General features: G+C 43.4%; 1 protein-coding gene across 1 annotated transcript in view; it reads left to right on the top strand.

Moving 5' to 3' along the window:
• The window catches only part of DAPK1 (death associated protein kinase 1), a 214,836-nt gene that overhangs the window by 101,487 nt on the left and 92,359 nt on the right, over window positions 1-20,990 (top strand). Inside the window, exon 3 of the mRNA XM_060100587.1 lies at window positions 7,083-7,304. Coding sequence (XP_059956570.1) covers window positions 7,083-7,304 — 222 coding nt within the window. The remainder of the gene's footprint in view (window positions 1-7,082; window positions 7,305-20,990) is intronic.

Genomic DNA, 20,990 nt, shown 5'->3' with positions numbered 1-20,990 from the left:
GCTTTTGATTTCTCTGTTGAATCTGAATGAGATCCTTTCCGGGTAGAGTAGTCTTGGTTGTAGGTTCTTCCCTTTCATCACTTTAAGTATATCTTGCCACTCCCTTCTAGCCTGTAGAGTTTCTGCTGAGAAATCAGCTGTTAAACTTATGGGAGTTCCCTTGTTTGTTTTTTGTCATTTTTTCCCTTGCTGCTTTCAATAATTTTTCTTTGTCTTTAGTTTTTGCCAAATTGATTGCTATGTGTCTCGGCATGTTTCTCCTTGGGTTTATCTTGCCTGGGACTCTGCGCTTCCTGGACTTGGGTGGCTATTTCCTTTCCCATGTTAAGGAATTTTTCGACTATAATCTCTTGAAATATTTTCATGGGTCCTTTCTCTCTCTCTTCTCCTTCTGGGACCCCTATAATGCTAATGTTGTTGCGTTTAATATTGTCCCAGAGGTCCCTTAGGCTGTCTTCATTTCTTTTCATACTTTTTTCTTTATTCTGTTCCATGACACTGAATTCCACCGTTCTGTCCTCCAGGTCACTTATCCGTTCTTCTGCCTCAGTTATTCTGCTATTGATTCCTTCTAGTGTATTTTTCATTTCAGTTATTGTATTGTTCATCTCTGTTTGTTTGTTCTTTAATTCTTCTAGATTTTTGTTAAACATTTCTTGCATCTTCTCGATCTTTGCCTCCATTGTTTTTCCAAGGTCCTGGATCTTCTTCACTATCATTATTCTGAATTCTTTTTCTGGAAGATTGCCTATCTCCACTTCATTTAGTTGTTTTTCTGGGGTTTTATCTTGTTCCTTCATCTGGTACATAGCCCTCTGCCTTTTCACCTTGTCTATCTTTCTGTGAATGTGGTTTTTATTCCACAGGTTGCAGGACTGTAGTTTTTCTTGCTTCTGCTGTCTGCCCTTTAAGTTTTTCTCTTTTTAATAAAATTTGTGATTATGTAAAAAACACATATTTTTAAGTAGGTAATTCTTTAATGCAGGGAAGGGTCTCCTTCTTTTTATACTCATCTGACCAGTAGAGGTTTATAAATGTTTATTACATTGAAGTGAAAATTTTCATTTTAAAATGAGTGTGGCTGTCTGTACCTAGTGCAGCAAACTGTCAGTTATTAAATGACGGAATGTTAGTAGAGTTTTTTAAAATGACACACAGTTAATTCTCATTGTGGTACGTTCTATAAATTCACCACAAACAGCTGAATTAATGGATACTGAACCATTGGTTCTGGAGGACATACAAGGTTAGGTACCAGTGAGCCTCTGGTCATATTTTTATCAACAGATCAATGCAAAGCCTTGCTTGGTGTGTGTTTCTGTTTAAAGGCACCTTATTTAATATATATTGTTGATTCACTAACATTGAACTCACAGCCAACACCGCTTATCTAGCACACGTTTTCTCTGTAAGGTGCACCATAGCGTCTGTGCTTCTGGACAGCACTTCAATGCCATGCTTAGGGGCCATTTTAAATAGCGAAATCACAAACAAAAAACACAAAATGCAATTTAAAAAAAAAAACCCAAAACAAAAAACAAAACAAAAACCGCGGCACTAAACAGACTGTAATGTGGACACTGTTTACAGTGTGAGAGCTGAAAAAGGAAGGCAGAGTGTGGCCTTGACTGAGCTCAGCTGGGAACATGCACATCTGGCTATTCAAATCCACAAATGACCACAAAAGTACTGTGAGTATTGATTTTTTCAGTTAAAAATCAATTTTAGGGAGTAAGTGAATTCACAAATATGGATCCCACAAGAAATGAGGATAGCCTATACTCTGTTTCGTCAAGTTTAAATGATAATATACAGTGAGTTTTTGTTTTCTAGTGAGGAAGGTACATTCCCCATCCACAGAACCGTCACCACAGCCTGTGTGGACATCATTCACTGAGGAGCCTCGAGTGTTTGTCACGGGATGGGGGCTGGAGCAACAAGCAGTCCCCCAAGTGGGCAGCAGTGGTGGCCTGGCTTCTCTGTGTGTGCTTACTCTCCTCCTGCCCAGAGCTCACCCTGGAAGCTGGATCAGGATGTTGCTCTGGGAGCCCACAATTTAAAAGCCCTTGCCACAAAAATCCCAAACAAATTGTCTTTTCAATTGGGGGGGGGCTTTGGAGAAGAGGACTTTCCCCCAATGTGGCCAAATCCAGGGTGGAATGTGGGCGCAAGGGAGACGGGGGCCAGGCGCCCAGGCAGGGAAGGATGACAGCAACAGTTAACCAACAGCCCCACTGGAATTAGGCCTCGCAAAGCAAATCACTGTGTTAGAGAAGAATGTCTTCTCCGAGGAGTCTGTCCTCAGCCTGCTGGTCACCTGAGGAGGTGGCCCTGTGGAAATGCCCGACGAGCATCACTGAGTCACACCAAGCCCCTCCCCATGGGCCTTGCATGTGGCTCAGCTGGGACTCCATCCTCGTCCCAGGCACTGAGTGCAGCCAGCTTCAGGGACCAGGAGTCCTGAGCAGCTGCTCTCCCTCGGGGTGGGGCAGTGAGAAAAAGGGGGACGGGAGGCTGTGTTGGAAGGCTGGAGCCAGCCTCCAGATTTAGCAGCAGTTTTACATACTTTAACAGAGTATCGCCCTGCTGTGTGTGTGTTTTGTGTTGCTTTTCCTTTTAGGGCTCTCTTCCCCCAGGCAGTCCTGAGAGGTGACATTTTTGGGGTAATACAGCAGCACTTTGAGATTTGAGCAACCGTGAGCTAATGACAATAACTCCAGTTTTGGGGCCTTCCCTGGTGGCGCAGTGGTTAAGAATCTGCCTGCCAATGCAGGGGACATGGGTTCGAGCCCTGGTCCGGGAAGATCCCACAGCCACAGAGCAACTAAGCCTGTGCGCCACAACTACTGAGCCTGCGCTGTAGAGCCTGTGAGCCACAACTACTGAGCCCACGTGCCACAACTACTGAAGCCCACATGCCTAGAGCCCGTGCTCCGCAGCAAGAGAAGCCACCACAGTGAGAAGCACGTGCACCGCAAAGAAGAGTAGCCCCTGCTCACCACAACTAGAGAAAGCCCACACACAGCAATGAAGACCCAACGTAGCCAAAAAATAAATTAAAGAAAAACCAAAAATCCTCCAGTTTTGGAAGAAAATAGCTCACAGTTACTGAAGATTTACTATTGCCAGGAACTGTTCTAACCACTTGACCCATCTTAGCTCATTTATTCCTGCTCCCTCCATCCCAACAACCCTCCCAGGTAGGCACTATATTGTACCCACTTTACAGGTAAGGAAAGTGAGGCAGAGTGGTTAAGTAGGTTAAGTAAGCCCACACGTACTCAGCTACTAGGCATTCAAATACAGGCAGTCTGAGCCCCTCACGGCTCCACGGCTCTATGGAATTACAGTGAGGCGGCTTCAGGTTAGCACCTCTGGTTTTTAGGATTATAGATTCGGAGTTCAGGAGCAGGACATCAGCATTGTGCATGGGCTCCTGGCGGGGCTCTGCACCAAGGGCCTTGGGGATAGAAGATGCACCCAACAGCCCTCGTCCTGAAGGGATTACGGTCTTGGGAGGGGTGGAAATGGGCAAGAAACAGGAAACAGCAGGTGCCGCAGAGGGGTATGAGGTTCCCTGTGGACTCAGGGGTGTAGCACTGATTGCAGCAAGGGAGTGGGGAGGCAGATTGTTCAAGAATTGGCAATAAATAAGGAAAAGTGTCTTTAAAGAGACAGCATTGAGATAAGTCTAAGGTGTTTTCCAAAATTGTTCTACACCCTCGTCCGACCCTCTGCAGCCAAGGTTATCCAGAACATTAGCATGCTGCCGTGGGGCACTAGAATCACATCCTCTCCTGCGCGGGGGCCTTTCCCACCTGCCGGCCCCTCCTCTCCCACCAGCACCCCTCATGAGGGGACCCTGAAGTGTGACTGGGGGATCAATGATTTGGTGAGGGGATGGGTTCCAGATGTTTCACTGCAAACCTGGGCAACATGGTCAGCTTAGATCTGTGCACACACTACTGGCCTCGACACATAGGATGTTCAGAACCATGCCTGAACCCAGCCCTTAGGGTTGGGGGGCCTGATGCTCTCACTTCCCATAATTAAAAGCATCAAAGGTCAACGTGAAGGGTTTTCCTGGTGGCACAGTGGTTAAGAATCCGCCTGCCAGTGCAGGGGACACGGGTTCGAGCCCTGGTCCGGGAAGATCCCACATGCCGCAGAGCAACTAAGCCTGTGGGCCACAACTACTGAGCCTGTGCTCTAGAGCCCGCAAGCCACAACTGCTGAGCCCAGGTGCCTAGAGCCCACGCTCCGCAACGGGAGAAGCCACTGCAATGAGAAGCCTGCACACCTCAATGAAGAGTAGCCCCTGCTCGCCGCAACTAGAGAAAGCCTGCGCAAAGCAACGAAGACCCAACGCAGCCATAAACAAATAATTTTTTTTTTTTAAGTTTAGCTTAAAAAAAAAAAAAGAATGTCCAAAACTTAAAAAAAAAAAAAAGGTCAGCATGGAACATTTGGCAGTGAAAACACATTCGGGATAGTCTTTGAGTTTAGGCTTTCATTCAGCAAGCTTTTGGCTCTTTGCTTTTGTTTTTTAAAGCAGTGTGATTCAAACCACTGAGTTTGCTTTGCGTCTGCCTTTACAGCCCCCGAGACAAGTGACTGTGACTGCAAGATATGTGCAAGGTCCAGCTCCTGGAAGCATGGGTTGCTGTGGGTTGGGGGTCCTGGGCTGGCCTGGGGCCCCTTGAGAGCACTCAGTGGGGACATGGTACTGTCTTTGAGAGGAGAGGGGATACAAGCACCACTTCACTGGCCTCTGTAAAGCAGTAACTAACTTTGTTTTGTATTCAGGCTGTTCTTCCTCTTTCCTCCATAAGCCCCATCTCTGTGCCCACCTCCCACCCCCCACCCCCCACCCCCCACCCCCCACAAGAGAGAAAGCCCAGTTCTTCACTCCCCAAAGAAATCAGGAAATGGTTGTAATAAAGTCATAACAGATCCCATGACTCTTTAAGGTTGTGAGTTTATGGGCAATAGTTGCTAGTGTTACAATGTGATTTATTCTTCAGCTTCTCTGCTATCCGGCTGCAGGGGGGAAAGATGGTATTAATAAGTTGTCATGCAAAAAAATTGACACTGCCATAAAAATAATCCTTCATTATGTATTTTTTCTTCACTGGCCTCCCGCTGCCAAAGTAAATGAGTAACGTTTTAAAGTATCGATTCTTTAACATCAAAATATTAACCTTAATTTTATTTTTCTATCTCCCTTTTGTCTTCATGTGAGGAGAATAAAGCTAGCTAGAAATAACTGTGATAATTCTCCACACAGCAGTTCCCCAGAAGGTGCCAAGAAATATACATATCCTGTGATGAGTGGATGGACTCTGGGCACTAGGGTGTTAGGGAGGAGGTGAAGGTGCCACCATTGACACAGGAAGCATCCTTCCATTGTGTTTCGCTTACTTTCAGGGTAGCCTACTTGCTTCTCAAGATTTCAGCTGCTTACATAGTCGCACTTGACTATTTTGTGTCAAGCTCCGTTATTATATTCTTTTATATGTGGATAGGAGACTCTGGTTGCTTGCTGTCGAATTTAGGATACTTTCCTCTGGAAGAAATAAAAAACCCAAATCAAACTGGTTTTAGTGGTAAAGGGAATTTTATTGGCTTATGTTGCTGAAAAGTCTAAAGGCAGATGACTTCAGGTTAAGGTTGATCCAGCCACTCCACAGTGTTACTGCAGTGTTACTGGTTTCTTTCCTTTGACCAGCTTTGCCTCTGCTTTAGATCAAGAGTGGTCACAAGGGCTTCCCTGGTGGCACAGTGGTTGAGAGTCGGCCTGCCGATGCAGAGGACACAGGTTTGTGCCCTGGTCTGGGAAGATCCCACGTGCCGCGGAGCGGCTGGGCCCGTGAGCCATGGCCGCTGAGCCTGCGCGTCCGGAGCCTGTGCTCCGCAACGGGAGAGGCCACGGCAGTGAGAGGCCCATGTACCGCCAAAAAAAAAAAAAAAAAAAAAAAGAGTGGTCACAAGATGACTGGCAGCAGATTTGGGGGGTCAAAGTGTCTCGGAAAAAATCTTTGTCTCACATTCTCCAAAAGGTCTTACTTAGGTCATGTGACTTATCAGTCCCTGAAGTGTGAACAAAATATACACAGGCAGACTCAGAGACATCGCAGGTTCAGTTCCCGACCACGGCAATGCAGCAAATATTACAATAAAATGAGTCACAGGCATTTTTTGGTTTCCCAATGCATATAAAAGTTATGGTTATACTATACTGTAGTCTGTTAGGTGTGCAATAGCATTTTATCTAAAACAAAACAATGTAGACACCTTAGTTAAAAAATAATTTATTGCCAAAAAATGCTAACAATCATCTGAGCCTTCAGCGAGTTGGTCGCTGATCACAGATGACTATAACAAATATAATAATAATCAAAAAGTGTGAAGTATTGCAAGAATTGCCAAAACGTGACACAGACACAAAGTGAGCAAATGCTGTTGGAAAAATGGAGCCAACAGACTTGCTCAATACTGGGTTGCCAGAAACCTTCAAATTGTAAAAATATCTGTGAAGCACAATAAAGTGAAGCACAATAAAATGAGGTATACCTGTGTTGTTTGTTGTTGTTTTGTGTTTCAATTGACAAATATTGGTGCTAGAAATATGTCATTGAAGGCAGGGCCCTATATATTTTTCTGTTGGTCCTGACCCCTTGCTTTCCTAGACATACAGGATAAGAACAAGGAAATGAGGTCAGACAGGAGGGAGCTCCTTCCTGTGGCCCCTGAATCTGAAATGGGGGAGAAGGAGGAGAGCAGAGAAACGGGGGCATATTACCAATGAATAAAACTTAATTCAAGAAAATAAATTTTTGTTCTTTGCAACAATGTTCATAAAGAGACAGGCTTAATGGAACTGAAATATAGAAGAAATTTCTCTGGTGAATTTGTTAATTTCCCACAATTTGGACTTTCCTATTTGTAATCCTGTTGTCCTCCCCCGGCCGCCTCCCCACCCCACCACCGGCATGGAGCCACATCCTTGCCCAAACCTGGGTTTTAGTGAACAATAAAGAATGTATAAATGACCTGGGACCTCTTCTGCCTTCTCTCTTCAGTGGGCAGTTTGCAGTCGTGAAGAAATGCCGTGAGAAAAGCACCGGTCTACAGTATGCCGCCAAATTCATCAAGAAAAGGAGGACCAAATCCAGCCGGCGGGGCGTGAGCCGTGAGGATATCGAGAGGGAGGTCAGCATCCTGAAAGAGATCCAGCATCCCAACGTCATCACCCTGCACGAGGTTTACGAGAACAAGACGGACGTCATCCTGATCCTGGAACTGTGAGTGCTGTGGCTGGGCGGGGAGGAGGGTGGGCTGCAGGCTCCCCAGCAGCTGGACAGCGCAGTGACCAGCCCCGGAGCCTCGTCAGGGATTGACTTGGCTTTGCCAAGTTCGAGAACTGCAGTGGGTGGTGCGCTGTGAGGCTGGCTGCAGTTATCTGGAGTAATTCTGCAGCAGCTTCCATTGATATGGTCCCACTTGATTTGCAAGCGGGTCCCCAGTGGGGTTCTTCCTCGTTTGTCATGAGGTCGTCTGAGTTTTGAGTTTCTTGTTAAGCTTTAGGCTTATGTTCTTCCCTCCTGTCATGCTGTTCCTCTGCCTTCCCTCTGTTTTCCTACTTCTCTTTTTCCTCTTTCTTTCTGTATTCTCTTCCCTCTGTCTTACCACACCCTATTTTTAACTGTTGGAACTGTCAACACTCATATGAAAGGGTAAAATTGAACCAGAATCACTCGGGGGTGATTATAGGACTTGTTTTTAAAGCGTTTTGCTGATTTTCTCAGGTACACCCTGCCCATCGGATGTTATTGTGGGAAACTGTAGCGTGATGTTCTGTGACACTGTCCCCCTGTCCCTGGCCCTCTGCCTGAGGGCGCCCCACTCCTTTTGAGTCCAGCAACATGGGCTGGCAGGAGAGGAGAGGAAGTCATCAAGAACGCGCAACTGGGAGTGTCTCTGGGCTGTTTGGATGGAGGACACACATTAGTACCCTGAGGGCAGAGGGAGGGATGCATGGAGCAATCCTGGGTGGTTCTTAGTGAACCACCCATTTCCTGGAGCCTCGAATTAAGATGTGTTCTTCTGCCAGCCCAGCAGCTCCCCCTTATGTGCAGATCTCTTAGGGCTAAGAGGTGATTTTTGAGACCAGGGGAGATGGAAGTGAAGGGAGGTGTACAGAGGGAGCCCAGCCTTGGGGGCCCCGCACTATGGGGACCTGCGCTTTACAGTCACAAGGGCCTGGGATGCCCATTGCCTCTTGCCTCACCCTTGGGATCTGGGCACATACCTTTATGCGTCTGAGCAACAACTTTCTTCACTTTAAATTGGGGTCAATAATACCTACCCCAAAGGGTTTTGAGGAGATAAATGAGATGAGAACATAAACATATCTGGCTCATGGATGTGTCTAATACATGTTTCTGGGAAGTTCTCAACCTCTGCACTAGTGACATATTGGGCTGCATAATCCTTTGTTCAGGGGGCCATCCTGTGTGTTGTAGGATATTTAGCAACATCTCTGGCTTCTACCCACCAGATAGCATCCTCTTCCCTAGCTGTCACAACTAAAAATGCCTCCAGACACTTCCACATGTCCCCTGGGGGGCAGATTCTTTTCTCCCCCTACCTGCCTCCCCATCCCCCCACCCCCTCCTTGAGAACCACTGCTTTAAAGGAAGAGCAGGGTTTTAAGGGCACAGAGGATTAAGGGGCCTGCTCAGGGTTCAGCAGAGAAAAGACAGGAATCAGAGTGTAATCCTTGCTATGGCTTTATATGGTGACTTGGAAACCAGACAGAACCAAGATCAAAATCCAGGGCAAATCCTTTACCATCTATCTCTAAGCCTAAATTTCCTCCCTTAAGGCTGTTGTCAGAGACCATGAATGCAAAGTTCCTGGGAAAGAAATTATGTAGATCACAACTGTTTTGCGTTTTCAGAGAATTACCAGGTCATGCGTAGTAAGTCAAGAATATAATTTGCTCCCTTTGTATATCAGAATGTACAAATGATGCCGGGGAGTTACTGCCACCTGCGTGTGTATATTCTGGATTCAGCTTCTGTTGACTGACTCCCAGTTCATAGGTATTTTCCACTAGGTGCATTTATCCTGTGCATAAAATGGATAACACACAGGTTTTTTTTACAACTTGATTTAAATTTTTTTAAATTATTATATAGTAAATTTGATGTTGGGGGAGGGTTGTGTAATTCTATGAAAGTTGACACATGTATAGATTTGTGTAACCACCACCCAAATCAGGATTCAGAATAGTCCCATTGCCCCAAAAACTCCCTTGTACTCTCCCCTTCTAGTCACACCAACCTTCTTCCCTCTACCCTCTGGCAATCACTGAGCCATTCTCTATCACTGTAGTTTTGTCTTTTCAAAAATTATATAAGTAGGATTATAAAGTATTCAATCTTTTGAGACTGACTTCTTTCACTCAACATAATGCTTTTGAGATTTGTGCATGAGTCGTTTGCTCCTTTTTATTGCTGAATAGTATTCCATTGTGTGGTATTTGTTTATCTATTCACCCATTGAAGGACATTTGGGTTGTTTCTAATATTTGGTGATCATGCATACAGCTACCATAAACAGTCACATACAGACTTGTGTGTGAACATAAGTTTTCATTTCTTTGGGGTAAATACCACTGAGTGGGTTTGCTGGGTCATGTTGTGAGTGTACATCTAACTCTACAAGCAGTTACCAAACTGTGTTCTAAAGTGGCTTCACCATTTTACAGCCCTTCCAGCAATGAATGAGTGTTCCAGTTGCTCCATCAACCCTTTGTATTGTCAATATTTGTTTCTAATTGTAGCCATTCTATTAGGTGGATAGTGGCACACAGCTTTACATAGTTCATTATGTGGAGACCTTGAATAAAAGTTGAGCGGCTTCCCTGGTGGCGCAGTGGTTGAGAGTCTGCCTGCCGATGCAGGGGACACGGGTTCGTGCCCCGGTCTGGCAAGATCCCTTATGCCACGGAGTGGCTGGGCCCGTGAGCCATGGCTGCTGAGCCTGCACGTCTGGAGCCTGTGCTCCGCAACGGGAGAGACCACAACAGTGAGAGGCCCACGTACTGCAAAAAAATTAAAAAAAATAAAAAAATAAAAAGTTGAGTTAGCTCACAAAGAGCAACTGTTAGGTGGAAGGAGCAGGAGGAGTCTTAGAAGATGGCCCCTCCCCGACAGGGTCAGATGCATGTTTGTCTTCCCTGGGTATTTGCTCCTTACAGATTCCAGCATTCCCTGTGAGCTGATTGTCCTAGCCTTTTCACCCACCGGGCATGTGGGGAGTAGTGATGGTTACTTTTATGTGTCAATTGACTGTGTCACAGGGTGTCCCAACATCTGGTTAAACATTATTCTGGGTTGTGTCTTGAGGGTGTTTCTGGATGAGGTTAACATTTGAATCATAGACTGAGTAAAGCAGATTGCCCTCCCCAATGGGGGTGGGCCTCATCTAATCAGTTGAGGTCCCAAATGGAACATAAAAGCTCACCATACCCTGAATAAAAGGGAATTCCTCCTACCTGATGGCCTTCAAGCAGGGACATTGGCTTTTTCCTGTCTTCAGACTAAAACTGATATGTTGGCCCTCCTGGGTCACCAGCTGGGTTCAGTGGACTCCCCTTGCAGGTCTTGGGACTTGTCAGCCTCCATGATTGCATGAGCCAATTTCTTAAAATAAATCTCTTTCTCTCTTTTTATCTGTACATCCTTTTGGTTCTGTTTCTCTGGAGAACCCTGACTAATACAGTGGTACCAAAGGCTAAGGAGGGAAAGTGAACCCTTGTTTTCACATCACAAGTCTGTCCCATTTTATATCTATATTTACTTTGCCATGAAGAGGTGTTTTAATTTTTAATAGACTATTCAAAATATTAGGCCTGCCCAGGAGAAAGAGTCATCTTTGCCTTTGAGAAAATTATTGTTGTTGTAAATTCTAACAGTTTTAAAGGACGATTTAGTCATCAGTGACATATTCCATCTCTTCTTTCCTTTCTTAAGAATGCTGGGATATAGTGGTGGTTAAGGAGAGAATAAAATGTAAGAATTTGTCAGAAAATAGCCCTATGACCTAATAGTGGCCCCTTGTCTGTATCCTCTGGTTCAGTAATCTTTAAGTGGATACATTTTTTTGATTTATTGTTTTGGGATGAACTCCATGGCAATAGAGCTTCCTTCAGGCTTACTAATAAAGCTTGCTCCCTTGTTGAAACTTCCCTCATTGAAGCCTGTTTCCACGTGGATGTGTGAGTTCTCACTCCCACATCTGGCCCTGTCCTTACCACTGAGACAGAGACCCCAAACCGCTGCTCCATGCATTATTTAATGAGCTGCCCCCAGTGATCTGGGCGAGATACAGAAATGATATCTTTTCCGTCCTTTGTACAGAAGCTACTTGGTGTCTGTGTTAAAGGCACAGTTGTCAAGTCCTACTCCAGGATTTGACTTAAAATTTCTGTAAGCCCTGAAAGTAGTTTTTAAGAATGATATTTCCCCCACATGCTTCTCTGGAAAAGAATCTTTCCACACCTTATCTGCTATTGCAGCTCAGCAGAGCATATACACCAAGGAGGCAAACCTGATGTCTCAAAATCACAATTCCATGTCCTCCACATCGCATTGCTCCATAATGAAGTCATACAAAAATCTCTTCGTTCTGTTACAGCTCACCTGTACATTGTCACATGGGCAAGCCACTACAAAACTTTGATCTTCAGTGCATGAGTCATTTCATAACTTGCCCTGTTACCTGGTGAAAAGTGAAGCCAAACAAAGTCTGTGCTAATCAGAGACACTGGCTTCTAGAATTCTGTTCCTAAACTTGCTGCTCAGAAACAGCTAAGTATTTCAAGCTGTGGATAATTTAGGTTCCCTCTGCCCAGACATGGGTCAAACCCAAATGCCTTTAGGGGCTGGACAGGTGATGTAAATGAGTGAGGTTGGTCTACACAAAGCCTCAGAATCAGGGAGGCATCAGGGAATGGTGGGAACTGTGGCTAACTGAACCCTCAGTCACTCTTCAGTTGATTGTTGCCATGTGGGATTTTGGATCCAGTGTTGCTAGATCCTGCGATCTTTTTCAAGAAAAGTCTGGTATCTAGGTTTTTAATTTTGGCAGTTAGTTCATAGTATTCATGAGCAGACAAAATAAAACCTTCCTGAAGGTCACATGTGGCCTTCACAGAACTCCAGATTCTAGCCTGTTTTATGTAAGCAATAAGTATTAGCAGCATGTGATAAATACAGTCAGAGACAGCCCCAAAAGGCTAGCAATTCTGTTGGAAAGGCAAGATACACACTTAGCATTACAAAATGATTTTTTAAATGTCCAGTGTGGTTTAACAGTCGTTCTCAAACTTTAGCGTGCTTCAGAATCTCCTGAAGGCTTGTTAAAATACACATTATTTGGCTGCACTTCCAGAGTTTCTGAATCAGTATGTCTAGGGTAAGGCCCAAGAATTTACATTTTACACAAATTCCCAGGTGATGCCGATGCTGCTGGTCTAGGGTTCACCTTTTGAGAAGCTGTAGTAGGTTGAATTGTGTCTCCCCCAAAATGATATGTTGAAGTCCCAACTCCTTTTATCACAAAGTGTCCCCTTATTTGGCAATAAGGTCATTGCAGATGTCATTAGTTAAGATGAGGTCATACTGGAGTAGAGAGGGCTCCTTATCCCATGTGAACTTATAAGAAGAAGGCCATGTGGAGACAGAGACCTGGGGAGAAGGCCATGTGGAGATGGAGGGTTGAAGTGATGCAATAGTAGCATCTACAAGCTACTAGGAGAGAGGCCTGGAACAGATTCCCATTGGAGCCCTCAGAAGGAACCACAGCCCACACCTTTCTTTCAGACTTCTGGCCTCCAGAACTGTGAGACAATGAATTTCTGTTGTTTTAAGCCACCCATTGTGTAGTCCTTTTTACAGGAGCCTTAGCAAACTAATACAGAAGCACTAGAATAGAAAACTACCCGTTGCTGGACTGCGAGCCCACTCATGTGTTAACCAAAAATTCTGTAAGCCAGTTAACAACAAAGTAAAACACCTAATCATGGTAGTTCCATCAGGCAACCAAGAAACAGTGGGATGTGTGACTCTTCCTCCCTGCAGGAAGCTTGCGCAGAGGAGGGCTGGAGCGGGGTAGGTGATCCTGGGTCTACCTTAAGTCAGGAATGGACATCACCCTGTCATGGCCTGCTTCAGGAGGGTCACCTGAGCTTTGGATGACCTGTCTGAAAGGTTACCCTGTTAAGATTTATAAAGTAAAAATCCTAGAATTGCCATGTAAACTTGGCATAGTGGATTGTTCCAAAGAAATCAAGCCAGTTTGGGTCTCCAACCTTAAATTTTCCCTTTTATTTGTTCTGCTTGGAATTTAAAGCAGGTCTTTAAGTTAGAGTAATCTTTCTCTCTCTCTCTCTCTCTCTCTCTCTCTCTCTCTCTCTCTCTCTCTCTCCCTCTCTCTCTCTCTCTCTTTCTCGTAGGAAATTCAGTTTAATTAGTGCAGTATGCAGTGGTTATAGCCAGGTGCAGGACATGGAATTAATGCACCCTATTTTTATTTATTTAATAAAGTAAATTTTATTACTTTTTCTACTGTGGTAGAAAACACATAACATAAAATTGACCATCTTAACCATTTTTAAGTATATAGTTCAGTAGCGTAACATATTCACCTGTGCAACATATCTCCAGAACTTGTTCATTTTGCAAAATGGAAACTCTATACCAATGGAAGAACAACTCTCCTTTTCAGCTCTCTTTTTGACTTTGTCTAAGTTAATAATTTCTGGAATTCAGTTTGTTCATTGCAAACAACTGCCGAGTTGTATTCAGATATTTGTGTAATATTAGAACACTTTATGCAGGGTCATTGTTAAGTTGGCTCACTCTCTCGTAGCCAAATGGAGATGCAGACTTATAAGAATATAAATATGATTGTTTCATTGTACCTCAGTACAGTGGATGTATGTGGATAGGTTCATGCTTCACTGACAGCAAATCCAGAATTGCAAGGGCCTTTCAAGAAGCAAATGCAGTGATTAAAGTGATGGTTTCAGGGTACCTTAAAAGTGGCAAAGTTGTACTAAGCTGAACGCAGTTGTAGGGACATAAGTGCTGCTGGTAAATGAGGCGTATCTGACGCCAGGGGCCTTTCAGTCCCCCACCCCCATTCTCTACTGCTCTCCTGGTCCTCACAAGACACAAAAACACATTAAGATTGCTTAAATGCTTTCCTTCCTTCCTTTCTTTCTTTCTTTCTTTCTCCCCCTCTCTCTTTCTTTCTTTCTATCCTTCCTTCCTTCCTTCTTTTTTTTTTTCTTTTTGCTGCTACATTTTTTTCTCTCTTCTCTGAGCTCCAGCCAGCTCTTTTGACTTTTTGAACTTTTGTTTTTATTCACAAAAGTAATTTCAAGAACTGTTCTGGGTTACACTTTTGGCTTCTGGATCCTCAGATATCTACTGTTAGGCAAGAACAGAGAACTGAAATGCATTTGGCAACAGTCTCAACCTTTCACAACAGAATTAAATTTGTGTAGAATAGGTTATTTTCCACTCAGGCATTCTCTTGAGAAATAAAACCCTATATGTATGTCTTCCCCCATGCTCTTACTTCTTGCTAGTTCGGTTGAAAGTGTTTCCTTAGTGTTTATTAAATGGACATTTTTATTCACTTAAATGGATTATTTGATTTCCAGATGGTCTTAGAAAAATTGGGACAATGAAAATCATAAAAACAAATCACACATAGTATCTGTGAGCTCATAGATGTGCAGTTTTTATCATATATTCATAATTTTAATATCTGGCTCGATTTACTCTGTGCTTTATACATAAGTTATAGATAGTGAGTATTTGAAATCTTTGCTTATCTCCAAGAAAGGTGTATAATTGTTAAGGTTTGGTAAACTGGGGTAACACTGCTGCCTGCCAGCCTCAGAGACTTCCATAGCTGCAGTGATGGGCTATTAATCCCTCCTCAGGGACCACAGATTCTACTTTATGATGCTCTGGGGTACTCCAAATCCCTAGGAACTATTCACACTTCCTCTTGGAAACTCACAGCCATGTCACAGATCTCATTATTCTTTCTGTCTTGGTTAACCACTCTCCTGATCAACACTTCAAGAGCATGCAACACAAGGTTACTCTGTGGAATTGTGGCTTCAAATGACCCTCAGGCATTCTGGTTTCCCCTCTTGCTCTGCTCCCTCTCCTTGCTGCTCTGGTTTCGTATGTCCGAGATGGGGGCCATCCTGGACACAATCCCAGCCTCGCTGCACTGCTCAGCTTCTTTTCTGCCCCCAGAGCCCAGGTCCCTCCCAGGTCGAGGGCTGCTGGTTTGGTGGTCCACGTTCAGTCCAGACCTTCTGCCTGGCTTGCCTCACACTGCTCATACAACACCCACGTCTAGGCACACTGCGCCCAGAATTCTGGGGTGTGGTTGGGATCAGTTTTGGGAACAAGAACCTGGGGAGGACTTCCCCCGAGCCAGTGCCGCAGAAGAGAGAGCATCCAGATCACAGGTCATGGGTGGGATTCCCTTATTAGGCTAGTATTTAGAGTAGATCAGTAACAATCTCTCCAGAACATCGATGACTCCCTGGGAGCCTCCCTTCTGCCTCTCGTCATTGAAAAATGTTGTTTAGAGAACAAACAGAAGGTCGAGACCTTCAATATGGCGGAGGAGTAACACGGGGAGATCACCTTCCTCCCCACAAATACATCAGAAATACATCTACATGTGGAACAACTCCTACAGAACACCTACTGAACGCTGGCAGAAGACCTCAGACCTCCCAAAAGGCAAGAAACTCCCCACGTACCTGGGTAGGGCAAAAGAAAAAAGAAAACACAGAGACAAAAGAATAAGGACGGGACCTGCACCAGTGGGAGGGAGCTGTGAAGGAGGAAAGGTTTCCACACAATACAAGCCCCTTCGCGGCACCTGCAGGTGGCGGAGGGGGGAGCTTCAGAGCCACGGAGGAGAGCGCAGCCACAGGGGTGTGGAGGGCAAAGTGGAGAGATTCCACACAGAGGATCGGTGCTGACTGGCACTCACCAGCCCGAGAAGCTTGTCTGCTCAACCACCGGGGTGGGTGGAGGCTGGGAGCTGAGGCTCGGGCTTCAGAGGTCAGATCCCAGGGAGACGACTGGGGTTGGCTGCATGAACACAGCCTGGAGGGGGCTAGTGCGCCACAGCAAGCTGGGAGGGAGTCCAGGAAAAAGTCTGGACCTGCCTAAGAGGCAAGAGATCATTGTTTCGGGGTGAGTGAAGAGAGGGGATTCAGAGCACCTCCTAAATGAGCTCCTGAGACGGGCACGAGCCACGGCTATCAGCGCAGACACCAGAGACGGGCATGAGACACTAAGCCTACTGCTGCCACCACCAAGTAGCCTGTGTGCAAGCACAGGTCACTATCCACACCTCCTCTCCAGGGAGTCTGTGCAGCCCACCACTGCCAGGGTCCCAAGATCCAGGGACAACTTCCCAGGGAGAACACACGGCATGCCTCAGGTGCAACGTCCTGCTGACCTCTGCCGCTGCAGGCTCGCCCCGCATCCGTACCCCTCCCTCCCCCCGGCCTGAGTGAGCCAGAGCCCCACTCAGCTACTTTTTTAACCCCATCCTATCTGAGCGACGAACAGATGCCCTCAGGCGACCTACATGCAGAAGTGAGACCACATCCAAAGCTGAACCCCAGGAGCTGTGCGAACAAAGAAGAGAAAGGGAAATCTCTCCCAGCAGCCTCAGGAGCAGCGGATTAATCTCCACAATCAACTTGATGTACCCTGCATCTCTGGAATACCTGAATAGACAACGAAGCATCCCAAATTGAGGAGGTGGATTTTGGGAGCAACTGTAGACTTGGGGTTTTCTTTCTGCACCCAATTTATTTCTGGTTTTATGTTTATCTTAGTTTAGTATTTAGAGTTTATTATCCTTGGTAGATTTTTAAATTCATTTTGTTGCTCTCTTCCTTTTTTTTTTTATATAGAGATATATATATTTTTTCTTTTCTCTCTTTTTGTGTGTTTGTATATGTATGCTTCTTTGTGTGATTTTGTCTGTATAGCTTTGCTCATACCATTTATCCTCAGGTTCTATCTGTCCGTTTTTTTTTTCCTCTCTTTTTTTTTTTTAGTAAAGTTTTTAGCGCTTGTTATCATTAGTGGATTTGTTTTTTGGTTTCGTTGCTCTCTTTCTTTCTTTTTTTAAATTATTTTTTAATTTTTAAATTTTTAATAATTTAAAATTTTTATTTTATTCACTTTATTTTATTTTATTTTTATTCACTTTATTTTATTTTATTTTATTCTGTTCTTCTTTCTTTTTTTCTCCATTTTCTTCTGACCCATGTGGCTGACAGGGTCTTGCTGCTCCAGCCAGGTGTCAGGACTGTGCCTCTGAGGTGGGAGAGCTGAGTTCAGCACCAGAGACCTCCCAGCTCCATGTAATATAAAATGGCAAAACCTCTCCCAGAGATCTCCATCTCAACGCTAAGACCCAGCTCCACTCAACGACCAGCAAGCTCCAGTGCTGGACACCCAATGCCAAACAACTAGCAAGACAGGAACACTAAAGCACCCATTAGCACAGAGACTGACTAAAATCATAATAAGGTCACAGTTACCCCAAAATTCAACACTGGACGTGGTCCTGCCCACCAGAAAGATAGGATCCAGCCTCATCCACTAAAAAACAGGCACTGGTCCCCTCCACCAGGAAGCCTACACAACCCACTGAACCAACCTTACACACTGAGGGGAGACAACAAAAACAATGGGACTACGAACCTGCAGCCTGCGAAAAGGAGACCCCAAACACAGTAAGTTATGCAAAATGAGAAGACACAGAAACACACAGCAGATGAAGGAGCAAGGTAAAAGCCCACAAGACCAAACAAATGAAGAGGAAATAGGCAGTCTACCTGAAAAAGAATTCAGGGTAATGATAGTAAAGATGATCCAAAATCTTGGAAATAGAATGGAGAAAATACATGAAATGTTTAACAAGGACCTAGAAGAACTAAAGAGCAAACAAACAATGATGAACAACACAATAAATGAAATTAAAAGTTCTCTAGAAGGAATCAATAGCAGAATAACTGAGGCAAAAGAACGGATAAGTGACCTGGAAGATAAAATAGTGGAAATAACTACCATAGAGCAGAATAAAGAAAAAAGAATGAAAAGAATTGAGGACAGTCTCAGAGACCTCTGGGACAACATTAAACACACCAGCATTCGAATTATAGGGGTACCAGAAAAAGAAGAACAAAAGAAAGGGACTGAGAAAATACTTGAAGAGATTATAGTTGTAAACTTCCCTAATATGGGAAAGGAAATAATCAATCAAGTCCAGGAAGCACAGAGAGTCCCATACAGGATAAATCCAAGGAGAAACATGCCAAGACACATATTAATCAAACTAGCAAAAATTAAATACAAAGAAAAATATTAAAAGCAGCAAGGGAAAAACAACAAATAACATACAAGGGAATCCCCAAAAGGTTAACATCTGATCTTTCAGCAGAAACTCTGCAAGCCAGAAGGAGTGGCAGGACATACTTAAAGTGATGAAGATTACTCTACCCAGCAAGGATCTCATTCAGATTCGATGGAAAAATTAAAACCTTTACAGACAAGCAAAAGCTAAGAGAATTTAGCACCACCAAACCAGCTTTACAACAAATGCTAAAGAAACTTCTCTAGGAATGAAACACAAGACAAGGAAAAGACCTACAGTAACAAACCCAAAACAATTAAGAAAATGGTAATAGGAGCATACATATCGATAACTAACTTACATGTAAATGGATTAAATGCTCCAAGAAAAAGACATAGACTGGCTGAGTAGATACAAAAACATGACCTGTATATATCCTGTCTACACGAGACCTACTTCAGACCTAGTGACACATACAGACTGAAAGTGAGAGGACGGAAAAAGATATTCCATGTAAATGGAAATCAAAAGAAAGCTGGAGTAGCAACTCTCATATCAGACAAAATAGACTTTAAAATAAAGACTATTAAAAGAGACAAAGAAGGATACTACATAATGATCAAGGGATCAATCCAAGAAGAAGATATAACAATTGTAAATATTTATGTACTCAACATAGGAGCACCTAAATACATAAGGCAAATGCTAACAGCCATAAAAGGGAAAACCAACCATAACAGAGTGATAGTAGGGGACTTTAACACCCCACTTTCACCAATGAACAGATCATCCAAAATGAAAATAAATAAGGAAACACAAGCTTTAAATGATACATTAAACAAGATGGACTTAATTGATATTTATAAGACATTCCATCCAAAAACAACACAATAAACTTTCTTCTCCAGTGCTCATGGAATATTCTCCAGGATAGATCATATCCTGGGTCACAAATCAAGCCGTAGTAAATTTAAGAAAACTGAAATTGTATCAAGTATCTTTTCTGACCACAATGCTATGAGACTAGATACCAATTATAGGAAAAAAAATCTGTAAAAAATATAAACACATAGAGGCCAAACAACACTACTAAATAACCGAGATCACTGAAGAAATCAAAGACAAAATAAAAAAATACCTAGAAACCAATGACAATGAAAACATGAAGATCCAAAACCTATGGGATGCAGCAAAAGCAGTTCTAAGAGGGAAGTTTATAGCAACACAATCCTACCTCAAGAAACAAGAAACATCTCAAATAAACAAGCTAACCTTACCCCTAAAGCAATTAGAGAAAGAAGAACAAGAAAACCCCAAAGTTAGAAGAAGGAAGGAAATCATAAAGATCAGGTCAGAAATAAATGAAAAAGAAATGAAGGAAACAGTAGCAAAGACCAGTAAAACTAAAAGCTAGTTATTTGAGATGATAAACAAAATTGCTAAACCATTAGCCAGACTCATCAAGAAAAAAAGGGAGAAGACTCAAATCAATAGAGTTAGAAATGTAAAAGGAGAAGTAACAACTGACACTGGAGAAATATAAAGGATCATGAGAGATTACTACAAGCAACTATATGCCAATAAAATGGACAACCTGGAAGAAATGGACACATTCTTAGAAAAGCACAACCTTCCAAGACTGAACCAGGAAGAAGTAGAAAATACAGACAAATCACAAGCACTGAAATTCAGACTGTGATTAAACATCTTCCAAAAAACAAAAGCCCAGGATCAGATGGCTTCACAGGTGAATTCTATCAAACATTTAGAGAAGAGCTAACACCTATCCTTCTCAAACTCTTCCAAAATATAGCAGAGGGAGGAACACTCCCAAACTCATTCTATGAGGCCACCATCACCCTGATACCAAAACCAGACAAAGATGTCACAAAGAAACAAAACTACAGGCCAACATCACTGATGAACATAGACGCAAAAATCCTCAACAAAATACTAGCAAACATAATCCAACAACACATTAAAAGGATTGTACACCGTGATCAAGTGGGGTTTATCCCAGGAATGCAAGGATTCTTCAATATATGCAAATCAATCAATGTAATAAACCATGTTAAATTGAAGGAGAAAAACCATATGATCATCTCAATATATGCAGAGAAAGTTTTCAACAATATTCAACACCCATTTATGATAAAAACCCTCCAGAAACTAGGCATAGAGAGAACTTACCTCAGCATAATAAAGGCCATATATGACAAACCCACAGCCAACATAATTCTCAATGGTGAAAAACTGAAACCATTTCCTCTAAGAACAGGAACAACACAAGGTTATCCACTCTCACCACTATTATTCAACATAGTTTTAGCCACAGCAATCAGAGAAGAAAAAGAAATAAAAGGAATCCAAATCGGAAAAGAAGAAGTAAAGCTGTCACGGTTTGCAGATGAAATGATACTATACATAGAGACTCCTAAAGATACTACCAGAAAACTACTAGAGCTAATCAATGAATTTGGTAAAGTGGCAGGATACAA

The sequence above is a fragment of the Mesoplodon densirostris genome, chromosome 6 (genome assembly GCF_025265405.1).
Source record: "Mesoplodon densirostris isolate mMesDen1 chromosome 6, mMesDen1 primary haplotype, whole genome shotgun sequence".
Taxonomy (NCBI): Eukaryota; Metazoa; Chordata; class Mammalia; order Artiodactyla; family Ziphiidae; genus Mesoplodon; species Mesoplodon densirostris.
Note: the sequence above shows the minus strand (reverse complement) of the source record. Positions and strands in the feature narration are given on the sequence as shown.